General features: G+C 41.6%; 1 protein-coding gene across 1 annotated transcript; it reads right to left on the minus strand.

Annotated features, from left to right (window-relative positions):
• Positions 1-1983: 1983 nt before the first annotated feature.
• Positions 1984-6175, minus strand: LOC104444255. Its single transcript, XM_010057901.3, has 2 exons — positions 5362-6175; positions 1984-3544 (listed from the first exon to the last, which is right to left on the minus strand). Exons 1-2 carry the CDS (start codon positions 5727-5729, stop codon positions 2296-2298), a joined length of 1617 nt encoding a protein of 538 aa, XP_010056203.1. The 5' UTR covers positions 5730-6175; the 3' UTR covers positions 1984-2295.
• Positions 6176-12631: the final 6456 nt, after the last annotated feature.

Here is a 12631-nt window from a genome sequence, read left to right on the forward strand (position 1 = left end):
TGTTTGTTTATTTGTTTTGATTGAGAAAGAAAGTAAATGGATTATTAGAATTGAAAAAAAAATAGGGGGCAAATCCTATTACACACCCATGAAACAAAATTATTCAATAATATTTGATAACTACAAATATACATATATGTACAAATATATTTGTTTGAAAAACTACAAAATAATTAAGTAATTGAAATGGAATTTCTTTTTTTAAATATATATACTGCTTCGGTCTGGGTGGACGGGCAAAGGGTTCCATGCCTAGAATCGAGAATTTGACCAATACTCACCAGTTCCACTAAATAAGAACCAAGAACCAAACTAGCTCTCACGGGAATTGCTAGTTTCGGTTCAATCCAATCGGGTTCTAGGCAATCCAGGTAGTTCTCGATTCTTTTGCACACCTTTACGATGGACAAATTCAATCATCGCAATGTGAAGATTATGTGTAGATTCGCGATTTTTTTGTAGGGTCTGATGTGGGTTACTTAGATTCTTGACAATTGCATCTAGTAGTTTTAAATGGAAAATGACACAAATAGTCCCTGAATTTTAGTTCCCTAAACTATAGCCAAATGTATAATGTGGTTCCTCAACTTTCAATTTGTTCAATGTGATTCATAAACTTTTAGTATATGTTTAGCTCAGTCCCTGAATCATATGAAAATGTACCAAAAGTTAGGACAATATTGAACAAATCAAAAGTTTATAGACAATATTATATATTAAGCCAAAGTTCATGATAGATCATTTGTCTCATGATTCCTAATTTTAATCTATACAGGAGCTGCTAAAGAACAAGTTCTTTCCCCCACGCCTCATCAAAGTCACTTTGGTAGTTCCGTTCCCCGCTAGTAGAAGATAAGACATACTTGCATGCTCCGACTGCAGCGAGCCTAACTGCACGCCCGTCCTAACTGCACGCCCGTCCTTAGATTAGACGACCCCTACGTGGATCCCACATTATCTAATGGTATACATGAACCGAGGCTGCGTGCGCTCAGAGCATGCAGAGATCCTTTCCGTAGAAGAGGGGCACTTCGAGGTTTTGATTTCAGCTGAAATTTGACTGGAACAAATGATGAAGCAAGTACTGGTGGCCCTCCTCAAACAGACAAATGAAGGTGGAGAAATGGCCAAAGAACACGGAACATGGAGGCAAGGCAGACAGTGAATCGACATACAGCATGGAGCGCCATAAGAATGACAAGAAAGAAAGAGAAAAACATAGCCTCATCTGCATTTAACAGTTACTGAGGATGTAAAAGCACCAGGAACTCTGCAAATATCATCTTTCTTCAAGTTTACATCAGTTGGACCCTTTGGTTTGTTTTGTTTTTGCCAGTAATTCGAGTGCGTCGGCTCGGGCGCAAAAGAATATTTGACTATTTCCATCTCAAGAGGGTGTCTTATCGAGTATTTACAAAAGCCGCCGTTAGATTTATTTAGAGCGCAATCGCAATAATTCCGAAGACTGATTCGGATTCCTGAGTGCGCATCCTATTTTTCAAAACGACAGTTGAGTAGTACTCATAACAAATTCCCATCCACTCACCCGGTCTGAATCAACGTTTGAGATAAAGAACCTTCACGTGGCCTACATTATCTTTCCTTTTACTGGGAAAAAACATCACTAAGGGAAACAGAAAGCAAAAGCCTGAAGACGACATTGACAATATAATAAGAAGCCGACTCCTTCAGCAGGAGTTTGGCCGTAGAGACAAGACAGGAAAATTCCCTTTGTCGCCCCTTTCTCGATTTGCAAGAATCAAGGGCTCCATTAGAACGTACTCAGCTTCTTCTTTTGGTATCAAAAGCGGCTTTACTGAGAAAAATGATGCAGTAACACATGATTTAGGAGATGGGTCTGTCTGCCTCAGCCTGTACCGAAAAGCTAGAATCAAGAAGTTCGAAGCACACTTCCCAGTTCAATAAACCCTGGCCAAAATGAGCTCCCAAAGTCCCATAGGCAATAGAAGTGCTAGGAAGAACTGACTTGATGAACAGAAAGAATCTTATAAATTCCAACTCAAATCACTTACAAAAGCACAATCACCCACCATCACCACAAATTCAGTATTGCCAAACTACCATAAAAAAAAGCTCCTCTACACAACCCTACCAAGTACATGCACAAGTTCCACCATTAAATTCGACAGGATGATAAAAACCGTTTCAGCCATCGTTACACAAACTCCTATGTCTTCCGAAGTAGCTCTATCATGAAGGGGAAGGAGAGAGGGGGGAGAGAGAAGGAGGGGGACAGAGAGAGAGAGAGAGAGAGTTAGTAGCAATTCCTGGTTTCTATGGTCCTTCCAAATGCAGCGGGTTCTTCACCATACCACGCCTCGGCGAACCTTTCTCGTCGTCTTCCCTCACATTGCCTGCAGCTAGGGCCCCACCGAGATCACTTACATTCCCAAAGACGAACATCACTGCCCCAAGAATTGCGCAAATGAAGGCAATACCGAAAGAAGTGCTCACACTCCGTGGGACAACTGATGCAATGCCAAAGCCCGCACAGGTTCCCAACACTTTCACCCACGAATACCACACAGAGAAAGCACCTTCCTTTCCAGATGGCGCACAGTCCAACACCAAAATCCTACCATAAGCATACAAGATTCCTGCTGCCGTGCTCTGCAAAGTTGCAAAGAAAATCACATGTCCCTTGTTCCAAGTTTTGTTGCGATAGTAGAATCCAACCCCGCAAGTGATCATCGAGAGAAGGAAGCCCAGTAGCTGCATTTTCACTGCATTTGCCTTGATGAGGTTCTGAAGTGGGTGCAACAGCGGCAAAGAAACCAGAGGGAAGAGGAAATAAGTCAACCAGAAATAAAGCACAAAGACAGGTTTCAGGCACAACTCCCCGACTAAAAAGAGCACCGCCCCTGTGAAGATGCACATTGTTGTAAACGATGACAGGAAGACGCCAACAAGGCTTCCCACTGCATGAGGGTAGCTAAAGATGGAGATAATATAAGTAAATGGTGGAGGAGGAGATTCTGGACCTGGCCTATACGCCACAATTACGTAAAGAATGCCGAGAAGCCAAAAAAGGCCACCGAAGATTGAAACCACCCACAAGCTGATAAATCTATCTTTCTGATCAAGCATGTGATAAGAGAATGCAGAAATTAATGCAGCACCAAAGCAACCAGCCGCCGTGGCATAAAGCGAGAGCCAACCCGAGACAGATCTCCTGACATGGAATTGGCTCTTCTTGAGAAGAGGGCCCGAGAAACCACGGATCATGAGGCCAAGATTGCGGGTGTGGGCAGCTGAGGACACCAGACTGGCAGCCACGATCACCACGATATATGGCAGAAAGATCCAAGGTGTGCGGAAAAATCCTGCCGGAAGACAGAAGATAGCTCCAACAACCGTGGCAGCTCCGGCAATTAGCTGTTGGTACTGCCCATGGTCAAGGCGCATGGAGACAAAGTTCAACAAAGGCGCAGCCAAAACCAAACCTATGAACCAACAAACCGCAGTCCATTCCAGAGGGGAAATATTAGCCTCATTTGTTGACCGGTGCGTCAGCCCTACAAACCTGGAGATTAATCCAATCAAGAAATAAGTCTCACGTCATAGGCAAACGAAACATCCATTGATAAACCAGCACGCCTAAGAATTGCAAGATTTAATTAGGTCAGGCGTCTAGAATTGTGAGACTAAATTAGGTCATGCGAGCTGGTTAGCTTTCAAAGGTCATTTCTAGTCATAGACTCCTGTTCAAATGCAATGAACAGGAAGAATGTACATTACAATTCAATTTTGGCCAGCTTATCCTTGTAGGAGGGAGTGGTAAGTCCAGGGCTCCTTCCAGTTCATTCAAACAATACCACACAAATGTCACAGCATCTCAGTCTAATATCCCAAGAATAATCTCTTAGCCCCGACCATTGCGGTCAAGGTTTTCAAAAATTGGAGAATTCGTACCAAGCAATGGCTACAACAAACAGCAACCATTAGATGAGGTGGATCCCACAAGGGACACACTCGATTCGAATGGCCCCCGTTCCCCGGTCGGATACACACACGCCCTACGAAGCATTTCCGAAGGGCCTTTCGTGTAATTTCACGAAGACAATGGGTCCTTTCTTTTTCTTTTCTTTCCCCCCAAACCAAACAGTCTTCAAAGCACCTCTTTTTCAAAGCATGGTCCCCCCAGAGCAGGTCTAGGCCTTTTCCTCCGTCCCTCCTCAGTCGTTTCAAATTTTTTGAAAGTCTCTCTGAAATCTTGTGTGCGTGTGGCGTTTGTTGTTGGTTCACATCAAATATAAAAGTTTCACACCCCAAGACCCAGGGCCGAGTGGCCCCCACCCCAAATCCCTACTCGCCCTCTCCTGTCGGTTTCACCATTAAAGCAGCTGTTTTTTTTCTATCCAAACATCATTTATTCAACACCCTCCTCGCCCTCATTTTACTTTTCCCCCTGATCTTTTCGGGCAGGCTCTCCACTTTTTTTCCATTTTACCCCCCCGAAAAAGTTCGAATTTTCAACCGTGCCCCCTCAACTAAACGCCATTAAAGAACCAACGGTCGCTTCCAACTTCCCTAAGTATATACGAGGCACTGAACCACACCACGCCATTGAATAAAGCCAAAAGACTCCGCAAAGATCAATCCTTTGAGATCTATACTTATGCAAAACGCATGATTATAGCCTGGTTCTGTGGCTACGAAGGTTTCCGAGGTTTTTTTTCTTTTTCTTTTTTTTCTTTTGTTATAAAGTAACAAACTTGTAAATAATAAAATAGTGTCCGCAAGCCGACAAAAGCGAGAGGGCCTTCCCAACGCTCGATTTGTCTGGACTCGCTTAGCATGAACCCAGCAGCAAAGACCCATCATTTTAACGGAGATTTTTTTGGGACATGGTTGTACTGGCTGGATCTTTCTCTACTTGAAGCACTCAAAACCCTCATGAGAGCGACCATGCCCGTGAATCTTTCTCCGTGGCTATACAGCTTCCCATGTCTTTTTTTTCTTTTTTTACCTTTCGTCCGTTCGTTTTCCCCCTTATTTCACAGCGCGAGCTCACATTCTCGTGCTCAGGCTCTTTTTTTTGGGAACGAGGGAGGAGGAGGGACGGTGGGGGAGAGCTAAAAACGAGAACAGAACAAGGCTTCACGAGGTGGTGGGGTTCTTGCTCAACAACTCTTAACAAGAAAAAGTAGGGAAAAAAAGGGAAGGTTTTGAACGTTTCGTGCCAGTTCGTCACCCTGTTCTTGACACTAGAAGCATAATTTTCACGCAAAAAATTTAGCAGCAACAGGCAAGACATCACGACAACGAAACACTGCGAAAACCTTAAGACGTAGGAGAAGGGTAAGGAGCGGAAAGAAGGAAGGACAAAAGAAAACTCACAGTCTCATCTCCTTCTCGCGACAGGTCATGCCCTTGTGGCTCTTGGTCCAGCCCTGGGACGGCGCCGGCGGGGCGCCGACGACCTGGCTGATGATGAGCGGGAAGACGATGGGGATGAGCGCGGTCTCTATGAAGTAGGTGCAGAAGCCGTACAGGTGCCACCCCCACACCTCCACCTTCGACGGCTTCTCCTCGGCGTCGTACGCCCCGTACGGGTCCCGCGCCCTCTCTATCTGCAGCCCAACCCCGCCCCCGCCGCCTCCCCCGCCGCTGCCGCCGCGCGCGTCCGTCGTGGCCAGCACCTTCCCGATGGACGTCCCCCCAGAAGACCCCCGGCTGTTCCCGCCGTCAGCGGCCGAGTCCGCCATTTTGGCCCCGGAGCTCAAGCGCGAAGCTTTCCCGAGCAGGGACGAGAACGACGAAAACTTGGTAAGCCTAGCGAGACAGGAGGACGGGACGAATTTACGCAAACGCCCTCGACGAAGAACCCTAGAGAGAAGGCAGCAGGCAAGAAGGAAGAGGGAAAAATGGTGGTGGGTTTTCTAGAGAGAGAGAGTGTATAAATGAGAGAGAGAGAAAGAGAGAGAGAGAGACGAAGGTGGCAAAGTGGAAATAATGATTTTGTTGAGGAGGAGGGTGGTAGGGAGGGAGAGAGAGAGAGAGAGAAAAAAAGGCGTGCGGAACAGCTGGTTTTTGCGAGACTATCGAGAGAAAGAGAGAGAGAGAGAGAGAGAGACTGAGACTGTGGAGTCTAGAGAGAGTCTAGAGAGAGAGAGAGAGAGCTTGGGTGGATCTTTAAACTACTGAACAAAGCTCACATCGTTTTAAGGGGGGAGGGCGTTAATAAAAGAAGGGGGGGGAAAGCAGTTTAAGAGGGCGCCATTAACGAGGCTGTGTCTTTATGCCCTAAAAAGCCACCATGGTAGGGGCCCCTTCGTTCTCAAATGGTCTCTCTCTCTCTTTCTCTCTCTATCTCTCTCTCTGCTTTGCTCTGTTTTTTCTCTCTCTCTCTCTCTCTGTTTCTCTCTCAACTGTGAGGGGCCGTTTCTCATGTACTGGGGGTACTGCCGGGGGTAAAGGGAGGGCACGTACTGCGAGCCAGGTCTTTGGCAGGGACTAATAAATTAAGGGTAAAGGTAGTTATGGAGGGGATGCATGTGTCTTGCTTTCCATACCGTATTTCATGCATCGATACGCACGATTTAACTACGCCGTGAATTGTCGGTACTCGACACGATCCGAAAGAGTGTAATTCGATGGAAGGTGAGGTGAATACCACGTCGGGTCATTGGCTTAGATCCTCAAGGGTCATATCCTTGAAATGGACGAACCACGTCAGAAAAGAACATATCAAAAGAATATGATGAAATATCATATGTTATGAAAACTCATCTTGTGAGTCGTGGCATTTGTGACTATACAGTTAAAATGGGGTGTTTCACGTGAAAGATTAGTGCTTAATAAACAGATTACCAACCGATCTCGGATGATACCACTATCGCCAATATAAGAATGAAACTCAATCAATTTTAGGTTTGAAACATGCATTCTTTTTCATGTCCAATCGTTTTCTAATGTCATTATTCCACAACAGTCATTTTTTTTTCCATCATTGGACATTACACTATCTTCACGAGTAATGGGTCGTTGATAAGGACAAATCCCATCTTTAGTTCAACTTAAGTTCGAACATAAATGATATTCATAACATGCAATTAGTCGAGCCATTTGTGTTCATGAATGGAGGACAAATACGGCCACATTATTGCGCAATTTTTTATTATTATTATTATTTTCGTGTCGAGAAGACTCTGACGAAAAGGGAGGGGAGAGAGCGAGAGATTTCGAAAGTACAGTGGAATAATCAATTTGTCATTAGATTAAAACTACATCTTTGGCAGTATTATAACGGGATGAGTAGAGTAGTCCTTAAATCACGTTTGCTGTAATGATGGGAGCGAACACAGTGGAATGATGATGATATAAGCATGCTTATGCCCCCGCTACTATATTGCATGGGGGCATCTCGCCAGCCCTAAAGTTTTGGCCGAGAGTATTCTGTACCAACTCATCATGCTCACTATCATTACCAGCTTACAAAGTGAAAGAAAGGGTGCTTTAATCCGGAACAACGTAACGGTCTTGTTAACGGGTGCCCTAATAATATCTCACGACAACTTTCGTTGGCATCCGCTTTCGTTAAGGGAACTGGGGACATCGGTAACTTCGAAAACCTAATTCGTGCCCCTGTTTCCGAGCATGTCTGGACGTATCTTTGATTATATTGGTTTGCGACCGAATACGGCATGAGAAGCAAAGAATATTGGCGACTTAGTACTTACACAACGGGCGGCTTTTCTTTAGTCATTTGAACGCATTTCGTATGTTCGATGATTCTTCGTATCATCGTGTAGGAATAGTTTCCATTCCTTTGTCGCTATGAGCTATCTAGATTTTTAGCCAATGCTAAACTCAGTTCGTAGGGTTCTTGAGTTAATTCATGTGTGCAAAAGGATTGATGATTCTATTAAAAATCTCAAAATGGCACCTCATGATACATTTGCCAAAAACTAATTTTTGCTTTGCAAAAAATTTTAAATTTTTACCCCAAACTAATTTTCATTCCACAAAAAATTCTCAAATCGATACCTCCGTGACATATTACCTCAAAATGGTGTCTCTTAACCAAATCTACACTCTATTGGTTTTCAATGTAGCAATTCAAGATTTTCATGAGACAAAAATTAGCGTGGGATAAATGTGGCATGGAAATGTCAATTTGAATTTTTTTGTAAGACGATATTTAATTTAGGGCAAATGTATTGTGGAGACATGAGTTGAATTTTTTTAATGGTATTGATTATTAAAAGAAGCCTGATTTATATGGAATCCTAATGTCAACAATGGGAAGGCAATAATTACCAAGAGCATTAGAGGGAGAAAAATGTAATTTAGCACCAATAATCATTTACATAACCCACTTTTCCCCACCTTTAGTGCATCAAATAGAAAGATAAGGTGCACGCTCAAGAGCTTTTAGCTCTACAGAGACATGGCCTTTAAACAAAACCCTCACCTTTTATTTTCCTCCTCTACTTTTATTAAGTGGCTGAATATTGTTTTTAGTTTATTGTTTTTAGTTTAGAGAAAAGTGGAGGTATCACCTAACTCATGGAAGAAATTTAATCCCATATAACTCCCCCTCTTAGTGACGTCATAAAGTGGACCATAGAAAAAGAGAGTAGAATGGGTATAGTAGTCTATATGTACTTAGCAGAAAAGGGAAAGAAAGATTGCGCATGCATCTACCTACCTTACCTTAAGTGATGATTAGATGTCTCCTCTGGAAAGGAACAATGAAGGAAGAAAGAAGATACTTAGGATGGTACTCGATGAAAAGGATGTGTATAGGAGTATATATACTTAGCGGAAATGGGAGGAAAAGAAAGCATGCGCATGTATCTACCTTACGTGACGATTCGGTATCTCATATGGGAAATGAAAAATGAAGAAAGAAAGAAGATACTTACGATGATACTCGATGAAAATGATGTGTATAGGAGTATATATCTTAACATAAATAGGAGGGAAAGAAAGCATACATGCATCTGTCTTAAGTGATGATTCCATGGCTCATCCGGAAAAGAAAATTAAAAAATGAAAAAGAGAAGATTCTTATGATGGTACACAATGAAAAGAATCGGCAAGACAAGACATTGTGAATTCTCCCTAATTTAAATATCTAATCTTCCTCATGCATGATCATGGAGCCATGTGAACTACATTATCTTATGTGAGGATTCAATGGCTCGTCCGGAAAATAAAAAATGAAGAAAGAAAGGAAATACTTACGACGGTACTTGACGAAAAGAATCGGCGGTACAACACATTGTGAATACTCTCCAGTTAAGGAGAAATTCGAACACGACTTACATAGGTCAATAGTCCCAACTTATTAAATGAAGAAAACCCTAATTCAACTACCTAACTTAGGGTTCTCTAGCCGTCTCCCTCATCCTCATGCAAGATCATGGAACTGCGTGAACTGCATTATCTTACGACCCCATTTTCTACAACAGACCCGTGAGCACTTTTGATGAAGACGATGGTGCTGCGACCTATGATTGCGAAACGAAGCTCATGGCGTGTTGGAATGCGCAAGCTCGTGTCGCATCTATTTTCATGTGGGGTTCGATGGAGATGGCGTGGGCATGCGTATGTTTGCTTCGTTTGAAGGCCAAAGAAGGAAGAGATTCGCATACACTAAAGTAATGTAGAGGTTTCATTATTAAAGATAGGTAATTGACGGTATAAAAATTGCAGAACCACTACTAACTATTCTAAAAATTTAAATTGTTAAATGAATACGCGATTTATTATTTAAATATTCTAATAGATAGAGAAATTTTATGGAAGCATTGGTAGGAATTGTACATAACTGATGGATGATTAGTTTGGATTGTTTTCATGTAGTAGTAAGTACATGGTAGGATTTCTGCCCCCACCTGATGGCACAAGATTGCTAAACGGCAACCACAATGACAACTACAACAAAAATGCCATTTGCAATATAAACAGACTCCTAGCCTTGGTGTTGTAAGATAGACAACACTTGAATGTATAATGTATCTATCTAATTGCATGTAAAATTTATCTATCTAACTTAGTTGTTCATGAAATCAAAAGCCTGAAAAAGAAAACACCGACATTGTCAATACTTACCGAGTATTACCACAGGAAATCCACACTATTTACAATAAATGCGATTTCAAGGCGGGGTTGGCTCCCTAAAGCTTAACCCTGTCGTTACAACACTAGACAGACACATGGATAAAGATAAGAGATTCACCTTAACTTAAGCGCCTTTCAAAGACGAATCGAGGGTCTTTTTTCAAAAGATCAAGACACGATTACTATTTGAATTCAGGGGCGAAGGCTTCTTCAAAACACTTGAAGCCAACGGCTCTTGTGTTGCTAAACAATGTTTCTTAGCCACTTCTTGCGCATTAAAGTCCGCTTCACAGTTTTGACTCTTAAGGTCCCTTTTCTTTTGTGACTCTTTTGTCTTCAAGACACCGGCGAATCTTTAATTTAATAAAGTTTTAGGAATCTTTTTTTGAGGTGGCCTATGAAGCAGCTATATAATTAAATTAGATTATTTAATCTCGGAGGCCGTTGGCTTATGGATAAGGGCATTTATAATTATTTTAAAGTAAAGTGTATAAAATAATTGATGATGGTATATGATCTAGGGCGTAGTAAACAATGGCGGAAAGTGTGGAGTAGGTGGTTCTCAAAATTATTTGCAATTCTTTCTTTTTCTGTCGGCATCTTCTTCTTCTTTCTTTCTTCTTTCTTTTTCTATTTTTTACTTTTACTTTGTTTTTTCCTTTACTTTTCATTTTAGCTTTTTATTAATTTATTTCTTCTTTTGAAAAAGGGGTAGGGCATTGATGATGCATGTGCCTAATTAAATTGGGAATCGTATGATTTCTTCAGCAGTACTCATCCGAGGCTGTCATTTCATCGATTGAATTAAAAGTTACACCAATTTTTTTTTTTTTTGTGCATAAAATTATAGGCCCAACGTATTGATTTCAGCCTTTCTTTTTCCTTCATTCATTTAGGTCATTTTTGGCATATAAATGTCGACAGTGCAAAAAGCTAATTTTGGGTGCCACTCTTGAGCATCCATCCAAAATTCGAAAACGAAAAATAAAAAAATAAAATAAAAATGTTTTAAGTCTCGTTAAATTACGTTCAGTTGTGTTATAATTCTACATGATATTTGTATATTGGAATAATTTTAGCTGTTTCTCCCTTAAAAAAAGTTAAAGTATGAGTAATAAGAAATACGAAAAAAAGGGTGTATCGAAAGCGAAAGTTCACTCCAAATGGTGCATATTTCGACCTCACCTCTTTTGAATTCTTTTCATCATTCACCATCAGACAAATAAAAATACAAATAAAAATATTAATTTCCATGCCATTGCCATCCTATCTACACCTTTCCTTCGTACGTTCTTCTTTCAAAATTATTAGGGTTTCGCCCTACAAGCACGACCTTACAACGTAGGTCCTTTTTCATGAGCCTACTTAGGAAGGACAAAATCCATGACTTGACTTTAACTTAGGTACTGACTTCTAGAATACACCATGGACAGCATGCTTGGAAATTGAAAAATCTTGGGGGAAAAAGGCGACAAAGCTAGTACGCTCATAATGTCCAATAAAGAATCTACAAGTAGATAAGCTTGATTTGGGTTCCTATAATTGAGGCTTTTATTGTGACTTGGGAGTTTGATGAGTGCCATAGATTTGCTGATTTGCTTTATGAATTCTAGAAGTTACTGGCTTAGTCTAGTTTCCTCTTATAGTTTAATGTCCTTTCGTCAACAAAACCCCCCTTTAAGCCTAAACGTGATTAATGGGCAGGTCTTGTCAGGTTGAATATCGAACCTAAGGACCCTAGTGTGTGCCTGCTTGATAAATTTTTGACTGTGCAAATAAACGGTTTGAATAGACCTGACGTGATCAATGGGCACATCTAATCAGTTTAAGTATGGAACCTAGAAAGTCTTATGTGTGTCCACCTGATTAATTTTGACCATGCAAATAATCGGACTTGAATAGACTTGACGTGATCAATGGGTAAGTCTTAACATATCAAGTATCAAACGTAGAGACTCTTATGCATGTCTGGTGGATTAACTTTGACAATATGAATAACCTGGCTTGAATAGACTTGACGTGATCAATATGTAAGTCTTACCCAATCGAGTAGCGAACCTAGTGACCCTTGTGCACGCCTGCCTGATTAATTTTGATCATGCGAATAACTGGGCTTGAATAGACTTGACTTTGCAAGCAACCCCAAAAAGAAACGACTTGTTTGGGCCCACGCATTTGTATTATGAGGTTGGGCAAGCCTCGAGAGTTGCCAGGCACCTCGAGAGTTGCTAGGCCAGTAATTAACTTCTGTAGGCCCGTGATGACACCGGTGTGATGGGGGGATAAGTTCAATATGAGACAATCATTCGACATATGTATATATTTATTTTTCCCTTTCCTCAATTAGCATGCAGAATTAACTGCGCACATGTCGCACAAGTAATATGACTTGTCAAGCACGTCTTTGCCTTGCCATCGACACAAAGAGAAACTAATTCGTGCATTGGATGGACCGCGTGATTCCCTCCCCCCCTTTTTTTTTTTCAAATCAGAAGCAAAGCAGATGAAAATCCAAATAGCACGACCGCGATGTGATTGA

The sequence above is a fragment of the Eucalyptus grandis genome, chromosome 8, assembly GCF_016545825.1.
Source record: "Eucalyptus grandis isolate ANBG69807.140 chromosome 8, ASM1654582v1, whole genome shotgun sequence".
Taxonomy (NCBI): domain Eukaryota; kingdom Viridiplantae; phylum Streptophyta; class Magnoliopsida; order Myrtales; family Myrtaceae; genus Eucalyptus; species Eucalyptus grandis.

Coding starts and splice junctions, on each gene's coding strand:
- LOC104444255 (XM_010057901.3), bottom strand. CDS start 5,729: ATGGCGGACTCGGCCGCTGACGGCGGGAACAGCCGGGGGTCTTCTGGG. Junction 3,545..5,361: donor CGCGAGAAGGAGATGAGACT/GTGAGTTTTCTT, acceptor ATTAATCTCCAG/GTTTGTAGGGCTGACGCACC.